At 43.0% G+C, this 17,220-nt stretch overlaps 1 protein-coding gene across 1 annotated transcript in view; it reads left to right on the top strand.

The window, feature by feature from the left end:
• The first annotated feature begins 379 nt into the window (after positions 1-379).
• Positions 380-17,220, top strand: part of TNFSF11 (TNF superfamily member 11) — a 31,007-nt gene continuing 14,166 nt past the window's right edge. The window contains exons 1-2 of the mRNA XM_077855541.1: positions 380-592; positions 6,873-7,040. Of these exons, the coding sequence (XP_077711667.1) occupies positions 380-592; positions 6,873-7,040 (381 nt within the window). The remainder of the gene's footprint in view (positions 593-6,872; positions 7,041-17,220) is intronic.

The raw sequence follows: 17,220 nt of genomic DNA on the forward strand, positions 1-17,220 counted from the left end.
CGCCCGCGCACCCCCCGGCAGCCGAGCCCGGCGCCCGCCCCGCGAGCGCCGTGGGGAGGGGAGGGGAGGGGAGGGGAGGGCGGGGGCGCGGGGAGGCCGGTCGGCGAGGGCGACGGAGTTCGAGAGCGAGGGAGGAGAGAGGAAGGAAGGGGCGCCGGCGGGGGGAGTGGAGGAGCAGCCGCGCCCGGGGCTGATTGGCTCCCGGGCCCGGCCCTCGGCCGCGGTGTATAAGAGTTGGGGTGTCCGGGCGCCCTGCCCGCCCGCCCCCGAGCAGCGCCCCGGCTCCGAGGCCCCAGGTCGAGGCCGCCCGGCCGCGCGCCGCCTTCCGAGTCGCTCGCGGGCAGAGGACGAGGCGCGCACCGCCCGCGGCCCGAGCGCCATGCGCCGCGCCAGCCGAGACTACAGCAAGTACCTGCGCGGCCCCGAGGAGGCGGGCGGCGGCCCGGGCGCCCCCCACGACGGCCCCCCGCCCGCGCCGCCCGCGCCGCCCGCGCCCCCGCCCGCCTCCCGCTCCGTGGCCGTGGCCTTCCTGGGGCTGGGGCTGGGCCAGGTGGTCTGCAGCGTCGCCCTGTTCCTCTACTTCAGGGCTCAGGTGAGTGCCCGCCTCCCCTAGGTCCCGGCTGCACGGGAGGGAAACTGAGTCCGGCTGCCCGGACCCTCGGGAGGGCTCCCCGCGGGGCTCCCCTCGGGGCTCCTCCCCCGCCCCCGGCCTCGCTGCGCGCTCAGCCCTGGGCTCGCCCGGCTGGTGGGTTTGAATTTCCCCCGCGACGCAGCATTGGCCGCTCACCTCCACCGAAAGCGCTTCCCCGGCCCAGTGCGGAGCCGGGAGCGAACTCGCGGCCACGCAGGGCCGGCCCGGAGCCCCCCGCCCCCCCCCCACCCGCGCTGGCGGCGGGGCAGGTGCGCTCCGGGAGGGGCCGCGGGGCACGGGGGCGCGCGGGGCTCCGCCCTGCAGGAGGCCCCCCCGCAGCACGCGGCGGAGGTGCCCGGGGCGCCGGAGAGGCCCGGGGGCGGGGACCCCTGCGCTCCGCTCGCCCCCCGGGGTGCAAGGACCACGGGCCTTCCCTCGCAGGTGGGCGGAGGGAGGGAGAAGCTATAGGTGTGTGTGGTCGCGGTGGAGCCCTCGGCCCCGGCGCAGCCTCGCTACAGCCCAGCAAATAACCGAACTTCTAAAAGACGAGAAGGAGGGCTGGGAACTGCAGAGAAAGATAGTAGAAAGGAAGGGGTAAATCTGTAATATTATGCTTTCTGGTGGTTTATGCTCTTGTGTTTTCTTGGAAATTGCAGTGCAGTTGGTTGGATTCATTCAAATGTTCTTGTCTGGTGCTGTGAACTCTTTCTCAGAGGAAGTGGAGGGCTGACTGTGCACTTTTTTTTTTTTTTATGGGAAAAGAGAGTTGGGTTTGGACTTTATGGGTTTTCAGATTCAAAGGTGATTACTAAACCGAGTTGGATGCATCAAAACATGGCATTGCTTGCGCTGTATGGGTTTTTGACGTGTGCCAGAGTCTTAAACTTCGTTGCTTGCAATCGCAGGCCTTTTGTTAAATATTCGTTGTCTACTGTTTTGTGTTTTATAGAGCAAGTTTGATTATCTACTAAAAAAAAAAAGGTCTAAATATTATGAGTGATACTTTAGGACACTCGTATTTGCATATTAATAAAAATAATCTTTACCTGTTGAGATAACTTTTTCTTAAAAAAGCAACTTTTGCAACAAGGATTACTCACATCAATATGAAAGTGATGAAATGTTTTTCTTTCATCACAGTATGCTGCCGTCAAGAATGAGTGGTCCACCCATTTCCCCATCCAGTTTTCTCCCTCCCCTCCCCGCATGTAAAGTCTGTATATATTGAGTGTCTACACTGCAGATGAGACTATTAAGCGCTATGGAATGTGAATTAAGAATCACTAATTCAACATATAATGTCCACCTACTGTGTGCATCACATGGTGCCATGTAAATCATTAATTCAACATATAATGTCCACCTGCTATGTGCATCATATGGTGCCACGTAATGGAGGGACCTATAACAAAAGACTTAAAATTCTTGGCCAAACAAGAGAGCAGCATTCAGAAAAAGGACAGAAGATACAGTAGTTCCCTACTATTTATCTTTTCTAACACCTTAGGGATGTGGCATTTTTGTAGCAGTAGTAGCGAAGTGAATGTTCAGCAACGAAAGAGCAGTGGGGAATGAATGAGCTCAAGGGATGATGTCTAGCTCAGGCTGGTGGGAGCCATGGAGATGGGTGTGGCCACGTAGAAAGTGGCATGCTGGGCTCTTAGGACAGTTGTTCTGCTGTTTCACAGAAATATTAATGGTCTGGTAGGCTTGGGGGTCGGATGATCCCTTATCACAATTTAGTAGTCTTGATGTTACATGGGTAATAGTGAAGCTCTTAGCACTTTCTTCCAAAGTAAATGTGCAAACTAGTCAGCCTAGCTAGAAAATTTTCATTTGGAGATTTAATAGCATCAGATTTTATAGGTACAGTTTTCCTAAATGCCATGAAGGACAGGTTTCTCTAAGACTTACGCAGAATGTATTAACCATTACTCCTGAACCCCATTTTGTACTGCATTTTTAAAGGGGCATCTTCTTTAGGAAAGAAGTAATATAAGGAGTAATGTGTTCATAGGAAGACACCACTATCTTTGCTTGCATTTTACTGAGGATAGTATCTACCTTTTTTTATATATATAATAAATTTATTTTTTATTGGTGTTCAATTTACCAACATACAGAATAAGACCCAGTGCTCATCTCGTCACGTGCCCCCCTCAGTGCCCGTCACCCATTCACCCCCACCCCCCGCCCTCCTCCCCTTCCACCACCCCTAGTTCGTTTCCCAGAGTTAGGAGTCTTTATGTATCTACCTTTGTTACCTAAAGGAGTCCTAATCATTTAGAGATGCTTCCCGAAGTAGTTACAAGTGAATGCTATGATGTCCGGAATTTATTTCAAAACAATAGGTTCATCTTATAGATGAAACAGATTGGTCATGGCTTGATAATTGTTGAAGCTTGGTGATGGGTTTGTGGGAGTTCATTCTGCAATTCTTTCCACTTTTATGTATGCCAAAGGCCTTCTTTCAAAGTTCTACTAGCTAAGAGAATAGACTTGATTTGACCCATCACTAATGCAACATTTTTAGTCATATCAATTCTTTAGATTAGAACTTGGTACCAAGTAAGAGATTATTTTTTTTTTGATTCCACTAAAGTTGTGAGTGTCAACTACTTGGGGTTTCTGAATGCATCTGAATCAGAATGAAATCATTTAGTATCAAGTGACGTGTTTACAGTTTATAGTAAGCAAATGAGAAAAAGGAGCCAGTTTTATTGATTTTGTTTAAAGGAGAGGTAGCTATGTAATTCTTCAAGAAAAAAACAAAACCAGTTAATTTAGTTTTTAATGCAGTTAGAAGAATGCTTAGAATAGTGTAAAAATTACAGTAACTTTTAAAAAATTGTTTCCCCTTCTCATGTTTGAATAGTTAAAAATGAATCAGCCTCCCAAATGTTTGCAGATTGCATGTACCCAGATTGAAAAGAAAAAAAAAAAAGTACTAGATCTAAAGTAGATTGACTTTTCCTCCACCAACCTTGCCAAAGAAAAAATAGCATGTGGTTTGTGCTATATATTTACCACATAGTATTCATACTTTGGTTTGCAAAGAAGAAGAAAAAAACCTTCCAAAAAGTTGCTTGTAGAATTTATGTGTGTGTGTTTTCTTTCTTTCTTTCTTTCTTTCTTTCTTTTTTTTTTTAAACATCCATATAACCATATTCAAAGTTTGGAGTTTAGCTACAAGATAAACTTTTTCAGAAAACCATCTCTGTTGCCCTTTTAACTTCTTCCCCCAAACCCCCAGTATACACACCAACCTCCCTGGCTGTTTGCTACCCAAACAGGAGAGCCGTCCCTGCTGCAGCTGTGATGTAGAGGTGTGCAGGCTGCCTGTTTGAAAAAACAGATAAAGAAGTAGCACAAATGTCAAGCATCCTGCCTCATTTAACCCTACAAATGATTACATTTCAAAGAAGCTTTTTTGTAAAGACTTTCATAGGAACTACATCATCTGATAAACGCATTTTTAAAGTCTTTTAAATCAGATGTTCAAGGTTTATAGAATATGTGTAGACACTTCTAGCGACGATGAATTCTTGTAACTCGGTTTGCTGTGATTTTTCTGATGAGTTTCTGCGTTCCTCTGTTGAGTGGAGTAAGTTCAAGAAGGCAAGGGCTGCCTGTTTTGCTCACTTACCTCATTGGCAGCATCTAGCCCTGTGCCTGGCATGTTCAACTCACTGAAGAAGCTTTTCAAATGATTCACAACACTAGAAATTTGCAATATGGAAGTTATCTACTGAGGAGCTAAACTAAGATGAAAAAGCAGCATTTTTTCAGTCGTGCAAATTCTCTATCGGGACTCTGGCATCTGGAGAGAGGGTGTGGGATAGGAGAGTCCTTGGTTCAGCCCCTGGACTTGACCTGGGGTCTTCCCTCCATGGAGACTCCCAGAGCAGAGGCCCCCACTAGGGGCCCCCCACTGGTCTTCCCACCCCCACTCCTCAACTCCTCTCTTGTCTCCTGGTCTCCATTTTTGGGAAGGGAATGCCACAAGGCACTGGAACAAGAAAGACGTTTGATTGCAGCTTCACTAGACATTTCTAACGTATGGCCTCTAAGAGAACAAAATAAATGACTATATTGAAATTAATTTTGCCACGCTTTCATGATTTCTTTTGGGGAAACGATTGATGATTTTTATATATGTCTTAGTTCTAGAATTACCTTCCTAAACACTGGATCTCAAGTGCACATTTGAAGCCCTTCGGGAGAGAGTCAGTTGGCCCCCATCCTTAGGGATGTGCATTCAGTTGGCTGGGGGTGGCATCTGGGCATGGAGACTTTTTAACAGAGAGAGAGGGGACAAGGTCCTTGCGTTACATTTCTTTGCCTTGGCTCATTAGCCATTATCATTGTCACGAGATGTTTGTACTAACTGCCATTACTTGTGAAAAAAATTTAAAATTGGTGTCCAAGGAAATGTCGAGACATTTGAATAGCAGAAAGTCTACATCTGCACAACTGATATTGGAAAGCATTTCTTCTTAAACTGTAATGTACATGGGGAGGACCTGGGATCTAGTTAGGTTGCAGATTCCCAGGCGGTGCACCAGGGACCTGAGAGTCCACCTTCCCTAAGGAGTTCCCAGGGAGTCTGTGAAGCCACAGGTGCTTGGACTGTCCTTTCAGTAGTGACAGCCTGGCGGGCTGCTGCTCTGTGGATGGCGCTTGGTCTGTCAGCAAGCCTGGAGCTCAACCAATTTTAGGGTCCCCAGGCATTTCCCCTGCTAACACCACACTGTTCCTGTAGATCAGCAGTTTTCTGGTGGTGAGCCAACTGAGGCCTTGGCATGATCATCTTTCTTGAGGTCTGAACCCAGTGACCCTTCATATCAGCTGCCCAGGCTTCTCTGATTTTGTGGGAAACCTATTGGCATAACTGAGCTTTTTCAAAAAAAAAAAAAAATTGTGATCAAAAAGCTTTCCTTATATAAACACTCACATATTCTGACTTTGTACTGATTATTTTAAAGAAAATATGGAAAATAAGTATGGATCACAAATAACTTTGCTTCTTGAACAATACCTCTGCCATATGCAAGCCTGAAATAATAAAATTTGTATTAGTGGGTGCACATGTGATGAAAGGTTATCATTCATTTTGAGAATCTCAGATATGGGTAATAGAGTTTATTTCTGATGGTTGGTTAATAGACCTGCACATCTTTCTAATTACTTTTAAAAAGATAAACCAGGCACAGAGAGACCTGCTGTTAATTCACTGAGCTTATAACCTTGTATAATTGTTCCTTTCTTCATCCAGTCTGTACCTACTAATGAGCAAATGCACACGAGGTACCTTGAATTTTTGGAAGAAGAGGACAATAAATTAGACAATTGTTATTAAAACAATTGATAGCTAATTATCGTTACCCTTTACTTGGCAGTCGAAACTGCTACAAGGGCTTGTCACAGCCCCAGAAGGAAGGGACAGATGATTTCAAGAAAAGAGTAATACTTAAAGAAATGTTTATGCAGACGATCAGCTGACAACTCAGTGGGGATATTTTGGGTGAGACAGTCCCTTCCATTATAGGAATTTTAGCATCTCCCCTCCATGTATCCATACAGCCTGCTCACCACATGCAGTCCTCTTCACGCCATGTGACACTATCACCCCCTGGCAGACGTACCACTCCCGGTTAAGAAACACTGATAAGGATTTCAACAAAAAGGGAAATTATGCTTCTGGCTTTAGGGTTTTTTTTTGGGGGGGGGCCCTAGGAAATGGATTTCTCCCTCCTTTCTTTGGCTGGTTAAAATACACATTGATTAAGGAAAAAAGCCAAACATGGTGGTTAAAGATGGTGTTAATTTCACCTGGTTTTTGTAGGTTTCATGCTTTGAATATCCAAGTGAGCTCCATCATCCCATCTAGCATGCTGGGTATGACTGAAAGACAAAAAGTTTTCTCTACCTGCACCGATCACAAGCGATTTTTGCTTGGCGTTCCTCCCCTCTATGAGGACTTACACCTTGGCAGGCGACTTTGATAATTTCCCCCACGATTCACACGTGTATGCTTGTGTTGTGAATCATAGCTACTCATAAAAATGAATTAGAAGTCAATGTTTCAACAACTTGAGGGTAATTGTGCTAACTACTAATTGTTGGAGATATAAAGACTCGTGAAAGAATGAATTTTTTGCCTTATGTCAGTCACACTTTATTAAATAGCAGAATGATCAATGATAATTACTCTACGCCTTGACTTTTTTTTTCCCCTCAGATGGATCCTAATAGAATATCAGAAGATGACACTCACTGCATTAATAGAATTTTCAAACTCCATGAAAATGCAGATTTGCAAGACACAACTCTGGAGAATCAAGACACAAAATTAATACCTGATTCGTGTAAGAGCATTAAGCAGGCCTTCCGAGCCGCTGTACAAAAGGTGAGCCCACATGAGGATATTAAGTCAAGGGCCCGCATTGACCCTGCTAATACTGAAAATTAATACTGGCTAAGTGCAGTTGACTTTGTTCTTTTTCATTTTAATAATTTGTAAAAAGAGCTAGAGAATTTTTTTTTAAGAGATTGGCAAAATTCTTTTGAAGTTAGTAGTGGCTTATTAGGATGACCAGAGACGTTCATGCACATATTCTTCGCTTTCTTTTCTTTTCTTTTTTTGTTTAAGAAGAGACACTTAAATTCATACATTGAAGGAGGACAAAGATAGTTTGTGGTAGTCAGCGGGTCAGTTTGCTAGTATGAATCCCCTGCCCTAGAAACCATTCCCTCAGTTTCTAAGACTCACTGCTATTTCTATTTCCTTTACGTTTGGTTTTGTAATGGTGGGATCTCCTATTCCACAACTGTTGATCCAGGACTTGGTTAAGAATAACTGTGACTTGGGCACTTGGACGGCTCAGTCCGTTAAGCATCTGCCTTCAGCTCAGGTCATGATCCCAGGGTCCTGGGATCGAGCCCCATCCCATGTCTGGCTCCCTGCTCAACTGGGAGCCTGCTTCTCCCTCTCCCTCTGTTCCTCCCTCTGTTCATGTGCTCATTCTTTTTCATAAATAAATAAAATTTTTTTTTTTTTAAAGAATAATTGTAACTGATTCATTGTTGACATCCGTGGTGAGGAGGTAAGCAAGCAGAGCATGAAAGTGATGTGGTGGGCAAGGTGGGAGCTCTGTGTCCATTTTTCTCATTTTCCAGATCTGGGTGAAAAGGAAGGAGATGGGGTCAGGGGAGACCAGTGACTTCTCTTACACCAACAGCTCTAAGTGAGAAACACTGCATTTAATAACTGTGTGTTCTACTTTCCTGAATAAAATCACTTGAGAATTCTGCAGTCGTGGGATTAATTTACTTACTGATTCCACCGAAAACTGGGTCGAATCCAGCAGCTCTGGTGCATGACTGCTTGCACACATTGCATACTAGCTTGCACATCTGTGTGGGCTCTTGCATGTACCCATTTATCCCAACCTCTAATTTGCAACTCCTTGGGCTATCTCTGATCATCTTAGAGTAAATCCTAAAGTTGCCAAACTCCTTAAATCTAAATTGAATTTTAATTTAGTCTATTTTTTTAAAAAAAAATCTACATATAGTAATAGTATTTTTAAAAAAAGACAGTATGTGTCGGAGGGGTGGAGGTAGGGAGATGAAGCTGTTTTGTATAACCCATAAAGTTGATTTTTGCTGTATTTTGTCAAATCTACGATACCACCAGTTTTCAACTTACATCATTATTTCATGCATCACAAAGAAACAAATGTTGACACAAATATTAAACGTGATCACCATAGAATCTCTGCATCTTAATTTCAGAGTTACTAAAATGTAAGAAAAATGCGTCATAGAATCAATGAAGTACATATTGCTCTAATATCTGTAAGAGCATACTGGTTATAAATATTACATTTTGTTATTACTTTGTGTACAGGTCCTTAGCTTTATGCAGTGGATACATATTTTAAAGTATGTAGGCTTAAATTTGATCTTTTTATCTTATATCATAATTTTTGAGCAATGGAAATAGCAATTATGCCAGTCTATTCTTTTTTATTGTTTGGTTTTATGTTTCATTTTTGTTGGTCTGCTTTTTTATTGCCTCTCCCTAATGTTGAGTAATCTGTCTATAAACAATGATTTACATGTACTAGAGATAATCTATTAGTTGGAAACTGATCTCGTAATTAAGGTAATTCTGGTTAGGTAAATGATTGTCTCTTAACTTTCTGTGTGAATTGACCCATATTGTACCTCCTTACAATGAAGAGATAAGCTTTTAATTTCACAGGTGTAACCTGTTCTTAAAAATTACTTTTCGAGCTTTTTTTCTGGAAGAATATGATCAGCCAAGATAATTTTGAAAATAAAAAATACTAAGAAGAACAGATACCCATTAGCATTTTTTAGGAGAATGCAAAAGTGGTTCATCTTAATAGGTCAAGAGAGAAAAACATTGGCATCTCATAGATACTAAGAAGTGATGGACAAAAATTCGTATTTATTTCTGTTGTTTAAAATCCATTAGATCCTAGAAAAAAATCCATTAGAAAACAGAACCAGATGGATTCTTGATGTTTTTCTAAAATACTTCAATCTGAAAGTTAGCTAATGATGAAAAATAGAAACATTCTCTTAAAGCCAGGGATACAACGAAGATGCCTGGTGTGCCCACATTATTTAACATTGTTCAGAATATACTAGCTAATGTAATTATACGAGAGGATAAAATATGAAAACATACGTATATATACATACACAGATATGGAGAGGGCAAATTTGCATGTGCTATGAGTGTATACTTGGGAAAATTCAAAAGAGTTAGAAGGCTGCAAGCAAAATAAACCAGTTGGTAAAAATTAATAAGTAATAATCACTAGCTGTCAAACAAGAATTAGAAATTCTTTGAAATTAGAATTTCAAACAAGAATTAGAAAACGCAAATGAAAGATTCCATTCATATGTTTTAAACAGCCCTAAAAATAAACTTAACAAAGCACGGACAAAGCTTATGGAGAAAAAAACTACAAAACTCTACAAAGGCATTTGCAAGGTAAAGACTTAACTATGCAAAGTCCTGATCCGTGCGAGACCAGACACCTTAGAGCAGACTTTATTGAATGTGTGTGTGTGTGTGTGTATGTATGTCTTTAGTATAATATAACATTATTTTAAATAAGTGGGTATAGTTTGAATTATTCAAAAATGGTACTGGGAGGATTTGTTTACTTTTTTTTTAAATTTATTTATTTATTTATGATAGAGATAGACACAGAGAGAGAGAGGCAGAGACACAGGAGGAGGGAGAAGCAGGCTCCATGCCGGGAGCCCGATGTGGGAATCGATCCAGGGACTCCAGGATCACGCCCTGGGCCAAAGGCAAGCGCTAAACCGCTGAACCACCCAGGGATCCCTGTTTACTATTTTTAAGAAGTGATAGCCTTACCTCATGTCCTAAGTGGAAACGAATCCCAGCTGAAGAGAGTATTATTGGTGGCCAGTCACTGCTCCCTGCCAGTCCCACACCTTCTGTTGCCTCAGTGGACTTTTCTGCCCCTACCTGCCTGTTCATTGTTCCATTTCCTCTGAGCTTTCTCAGTGGCTGTCTAGATAGTATGACAAACCAGTGTGTACTTAAAATCAGCAACAATGGCAGAATTTTCATTCTTTTAGGGGCATGTTGCAGACTTGGTGCCTCGTTCCAAATAAGTAACACTCCTTATAAGAGATTCGGTACCTGGCAAGCCAAAGGAGGATGATTTGTGGGCAGACAAGAAACCATCAACTCTTCTTATTAAGGCACACAGTTTTAATTATATTTACAGATTAGGATGACTCACGGAATGAGGAGAACTTTATTTTGTTAATAGCACATTTTTTTGTTATGGGGCCACAAGATTTTACCCATTATTCATGGTTAATAACATCACACACAGGCAATCCTTTGTAAAGAGTAAGGAGCTGTCATAATACATACCAATGTGTGTTCAGACGTAGAAGATGCCATTTCTTCCTCCAGACAAGAACCAGACAAGAAGTTCTTTAAGAAGGAGACGAGCGTTATCCATACCTTTTCATTAGAATCAAGCCATGTTTATTAAGCGCACGTACCGTGCTAGGCACCTTGCCATAACTTCTCCTGTACCCAAGGACTTATTCTTCTCTTACCGTCGCCAAATAGTGATTTGCCAGCTGTGTTATCCTTTGATGAGAATTATTGGTTAATATGACATTCTCTACATCTTGCCAAAATAATTAGATTTCTCATTTCTCTTGCCAGTGCTGAAAATAGAATGGGTGTATCAGGCATTTGTAAGTAGGTTTGTATCTTAGTCTTAATTCTAATATAGATATTGAGTGAACCCGTAAAAGAAAATTACATGTGAGGTTTCAATCATTATTGAAAGATCAAACCCATCCAGTGGTAACAAATGCTAGACATAAGCACAATATTACATTATATGTGTGCAAAAAGTGGTGTTTACCCAGCCCGTCTTTGGTCAGACAAGTAATGCTGTTTTCCCCCTTTTTTGTTTGTGGCTGGGCTTTCTTGGCTTTTTTTCCCCTTTAGCACAGAACTCTGAAAGCCTCTTAGTGATCCAGCCCTACCAACCACAATTTACAAAGTCTATCATAACAGTCTATGACAATAAAGAAAACACTAGTACAAATATGGTGTCCAATTTATAAAGAAATTCTTGTTTCCAGCTTTGGCAGCCTCTCTGGCCTCTGCTAGCCCGAGGAGTGGAGTGGTGAGCTCAGGCCTGGGCAGGGGAACTTGGCCTTCGATCTCTCGGCCAGTCTCAGTAGAAAACCATGTATTTATGCACTAAATATACGTTCTGAGCACTCAAGGCTGTGACTCGGCATGATTTTAGTATGCTCAGTTGTTGATTTCACATTGAATATCCGTTTGTGAAAAACTTCACTGAAACCTACTATGAAAAATATTTAAAAGAGTGATATGGAAGAGAGAGATTAATGGGGATGTTCAGTGAATTCAAGAAGACACCCCCCCCCCCCACCCCAGGATGTGGGAAGGCAGCATGGAGATTTACATGTACATGGATTTTTTTAATATTGGCTTTTAAAATGCTTTTTGTGACTATTCTATAATGTTCTTAATATAAGGGAATGTTTTATTTAATACTTAAGTTAATACATATGTATGTTTGGTAGCAATAAAACTTTTTCCCCTGAAAGAGTTGTACGATCAGAAGTGTTTAGCAGTCTCAGAATGAATCTGGAAACTCCCGTCAGGATGAGGTCTTGCTCACACTTGAATATGTCACACATAATGTAGTCTTAAGAATGAAAGAAAAGAACAAATAAATGATTGATGACTTATGGAACTCTGTGAACTAATATTTTTAACTAAACATGGGTCCTCGACCGACTCCTAAAACCAGAGTGTTAGTAGCCTGGTTCTCATTTATCTGATATCTTAACCAACGTTATATTTGATCATTATTAATATTATACCCGGAGGGAGTAAGGCCTGGGTACAGATACAGAAGTACAGATAATCTTTGTTGAAAGTTATCTCCATCCAGACTTCTCCCTTTAGGCATGTTTTCCTTGAGTCTCTGCAATTTCACTGCAGATATGAAAAGCCAAAGATGATAATGACTACCAATAACTATCTTCTGTTGGCATATTCGTGACTAACCATTTCCTGAAGTCAGGAAGCCTCTGAGCCTCCAAAGGCTTACTGGAAAATAGGGAGTAAAACCAGAGCCATCATTATTGAACAATTAATTTGTACCTGGAATTCTTATTTTATTCTTTGAGATCAGTACATATTTGGTCTCCTCTCCTACAGGATTCAGAGCATAAATAAAAACTATCTCCTCATATTAAGAATGCTATACCCAAAGATTTTCAATATTTTGATCCGTAAGGAAATATTCACTATTATTTGGCAGTCTATGCTGCTATAACAAAGAGAACCATCATTCATGAACTAAGTAAGACAGAGGTTTTTATTTTTTTATTTTATTTTTTTCCTCTTATGCAATAATCTAGGGTTGAGCAGTCCAGGATTAGCAGGGAGACTCCTCCATCCTCAACTGGAACCTTCCAGACCTTCTGTTGATTCAAGTTGGCTTTTCCATTTGTTACCATTTCCAGACAGAGGGAAGGGAGAGAAAAGGCCAAGAGTGGTAGCTGGGAGCTGAGATACCATTGCTTCTATTTTTTTTTCTATTTTTATTTTTATTTTTTATTGGAGTTTGATTTGCCAACATATAGTGTAACACCCAGGGCTCATCCTGTCAAGTGCCACCCTCAGTGCCTGTCACCCAGTCACCCCATCCCCCCGTCCACCTCCCCTTCCACTACCCCTTGTTCATTTCCCAGAGTTAGGAGTCTCTCACGTTGATACCATTGCTTCTAGTAGTATCTTGTTGGCTGGAACTTACACATAAGACCACACCTGGCTGCAAGGGAGGCTGCACAATATTATTTCTAGCTGAGGAGCCATTTGCACCAAGGCTTGAGGAAGGGAATTGCCCATAACTCACCAGGAAGAGGACGGGCTGCATTCTAGGGACAGTGACCAGTCTCTAATACTCACTAAACCCTATTTAGGCAGGAAAGTAGGCTCACCATATGAGCAGAGTTTACTCCATGAATACATGTCTATGAAAAATTTGAATGACTAAGATTTTAGTTTCTAATTTTAGGATTATTTGGATTCCACGAGAGAAAGAAATTTAAAAGTGGATTTAACAGAATGCATCTTACTAAAGAGCTTTCAGAGATTTGTTTAGGCATATACATCTCCACATCTGTGATCTTTGAATGAACTTTGATTGTCACCTGCACAGTTTTTAGTAGGTTTTTTGGATTCAAGAACATTAATTTAAAGCCAAAAAATTTATCAGATTAAGTGGTTGTGTTCTCCAATAGACAGCTGATCCTTTAGAATTCTGATGTCAGTTATTACAAGAAGACTACTCCCATTTTTAAAACTAAAGTACATAAAAAATCAACTAAAATTTGAGTAGATATTAACTGCTTATGAAATTGTAATCATTAGAGTTGTTACATAGCCATTATTTCTCACTAGCTTTTTAGTTAAATGTGCACGTAACAAAAGGGGAAAAAATAAACCCCATTCATTATCACTTTGCCTTTGTATATGAGCATGTGTTCCAAGAAAGTTTCTTGTAAACCCACAAGGGAACTTAGGGTTTGGGGGCACTAGCGTTCCCAAATCAAGATGTTAGTCATGTAGTGGTTTTCCAATGGGATTTCATCTGCGCCATAACAGTTTTGGGAACTGCAATTCAATCAACCCCAATCATATGTAGCATTTATGAAAGCTGTCTTTATGGGAAAGCTGAAGTAAGACCCACAGAATTTTCCTACAAAACCAAGGCCATCCACTGCCTTTTGCCTAACAATCGGCCATTGGCTATGATGTGCTCTATCTCAGGGACACCTAGAGCAAAAGGTAGGAGCGTTTGTAAGAGGGAAATAACAGTGAGTGGCATCATGAAAGATGGTCTGATCAATGTGCTAGAAGTATCCCAGGATGGATGAAAATATATTTTTGGATTGATTTTCTTAAAGAAACAGAGGTAAGGAAAAGACATGCCTAGAAGAGAGCGTCTAATTATATGGCTTGAGATCTTGACTTACGATTTTAGAAGTGAATGAAATCCAGGGTCCTTGGCTGGAAGGGAAGGGGGCAAAGGATAGATTGGATTGCTTCCACACAAAGTGGCTCTTCCTAGGGGAAATAGAAAGAATTATGCTCCCTAGAACAGTGTTTCCAAGCCCTGCTTGGCCTTAAGAATCACTTTGGGGCCTTGCTTAAGAAATAAAAGGCTCCCAGATTGGTCACAAAGATTTGGTAGCTCAGGAGTAGACATTGCAATTTCAGAAATCTTCTCTAAGATGGGCTGTCTTTAAAGAAAGGCTTCAGGGTGGGAACAGAGATAGCACCTGGGACCAAGGAGGCGTTCTAAACATTCTAAGAAGATGTGAGAGCGCTTTGGTGAATTTAAGTGACTATATGTGAGAAGTGGGAGCAAGCCTGTGGTATGGAAATGTGGGTTTTGAAAGTTGCAGAGAGCAGTGGTGCAGCTAAGATGATTAGGCAGATGTTTGTTTGAACCTTTTGAAATTCAGGGTCTGAGAGAGTTCTGTTCTCCCATAGCTTCCTCATCACGGGGGTGCTGCCCTGACCTCCAATCTTTGCCCTTCAAAGACACTAGGTAGTATTAGCAGTGATGGTGGAGGTAAATACGATAATGATAAGTATATATTGGGGTGCTTACATTCATCAGAAAGTTTTGGTGAACTCAGAACCTCTTCCTCCGAGTGTCTATACCTGCGTCTTATCTGATGGAACCCTTTCACGGTTAAAGACCATCATCTCCCTCACCCCACCCAGAAGCCAGAAGATGGTTTCACACTCTCCATCACTAACTCTTCACCTTGCCCCCATCCTATGGATTCAAAGCCTTCCACTACTTCTCTCTACCTAGTGCCTACTGTTGTCACCTTAATGAAGGTGTCACCATTATCGTTTCTTGCCCAGGTCACTGCAGGTGGCCACCCCATGTGTGGTCTCACTGCTTCTGGTTCCTCCGCTCCACAGCTGAGTGGCTTCTAAAATGTAAATCTGAACACGTCTCTTACTTTCCTGCTTAAATAATTGTTCGGTGGACCCCTGTAACCCACAGTAAAGTCTGAACTGCTGAACGCACAACACAGACTCTTTTGTGCTCTGGAAACCCTCATTCTAACCCCGGCCTCTCCAGGTTCATTACCTTGTACACTATCCCATCACCCCTCCCAGCTTGTGCTCAGTGGCCCTAGCACAGTAAAATGTTAGAAGTTCCCTGACCTGGCTGTGCTCTTCCCCCCTCTGCTTCCTTGCTGGGATCCAAAGCAGAGTGAGGGCAATGATGATATCCCTCCTGGAAACACAGCACCCTCAGCACTCCCTGGGAGTCCTGACCCCCCAGAAGCCATCAGTAAACTTTGTGGAATGGATGGATGGGTGAATGAAAGACGGGCATTTGTGTGTGGTCCTTTAGGTTATTCTAGGCCTTTCCTGCACAGTCGGGTCTCAACTGTCTTTCAAAATTCAGCTCAGGCATTACTTCTCAAAGGAGGCCCCCACTGATGCCTGCCTGCCCCCCTCTGGGTTGGAAGCTTCTCTCATGCATGCCCAGAGCTTCTTTATTCACCCCTGTCATTCAGTGCATCCATTGCAGGAGCCTGGGGTGGGTCTGTCTCCTTCAAATGTGGGCTTTCCAGGACAGAGACTGCATGATGTTTAGTTACTCTCCTCAGCGACAGGCACATAGTAGGTGCTCAGCGAAAGTTTGAAGAACCCGTTTCATGAGTGAGTAAGTGAGCTCTGCTCATCCCTGCTCTTGGTGTCATGGGATGGCCACTTGTTTGATGTTGCCAGAGCTAGCCACATTATGCGTGCTCAGAAAGATTCACAAAGGGCTGGAAGTCACTCCCAAGGGTGATTCTTGCCCTGCTTCTTAGAGGGGGCAGTTTCTGTCTTTGGAGCATGAACATGTTAAAAGGATCTTGAAGCTGGAGGACCCTGGCTGGCCACCCTACCCCTTCCTCCCTGGCCTCATTTGTCCGCAGAGGTTGGCCTAGTGCCTCTGATCCTCTTGGAGTGGTATTCCTAGCCGTCCGATACTTTGGGGAGGGTCTGTGAGGGTATAAGCCTTCTTCGGAGGCACAAGGCTCTGTGAATGTCAAAGCTCTGCCAGTGTAAGGTGGCGTTATTGTTTCAAGTGGCAGCAGAAAGCAGAGACCGTGTGGATAGCACAGCTAGCCCAAGAGGCCAGGCTGCAGTTACTCTGTAAGGCTCTTAGATTAAACTTCGTAAATGGGTACTATAGTGCAAGACGTTTTGAGATTGGTCTCTTTATGAAGACAAATATTGCTGTCATAAGGCTACTTTATGAAAACTCTAGGGGACCCTTAACTGTGGCAGAAGGTTCCTCATTTAAACCATGAAGGTTAAACAATAAAAACTAATTTTCTATTCCCAGCGTAGCCAGCACACTGCCAGGAAAGCATCACTCTGTTTTAGGAAAACAAGGGCACGCTCTTCTTCAGCCCTTGGGTGGGGAGGCTACATTTTCTGTTTGCGAAGACATGTCTTTTCCAATCAGCAGACTTGGGAGACTTTTGGGAGAAAGGACCCCCCCCACACACACACACACGAGTGTGCTTGGGTGGGAAGAGGAAGAGACCAATGTACAGCTTGGTGAAGTTCTTCAACTGAGAAATTTCCAAAAGTAGTCATGGGATGCTGGTGGCTGATTGAGTTAGGGGGCAAACAAATTAGATGTTTAAGAGGTGGGATGCCCTAGCCACTGGCCTGCCTCCCCTGCCGCTAGCTGGACCATTGGACCCTGCCCTTCTCCCTTGCCCCAGGTGGGGATGATCAGAAGCTTCCCTTCACCCTTGCCATGCTCCTCTCCTGGCCTGGTGCCCTAGAGGACTCTGCTTCAGGACACCTGAGCTGGGAAGCACAGGCCCTGCTCTACCCTTCAAAACCTGTAGGTAGGTGATAGAGTGCTCAATGGACCCCACTCTTAAATTTCTTTCCCTGAGGCTATTTT

This window comes from Canis aureus, chromosome 17 (genome assembly GCF_053574225.1).
Source record: "Canis aureus isolate CA01 chromosome 17, VMU_Caureus_v.1.0, whole genome shotgun sequence".
Classification (NCBI taxonomy): domain Eukaryota; kingdom Metazoa; phylum Chordata; class Mammalia; order Carnivora; family Canidae; genus Canis; species Canis aureus.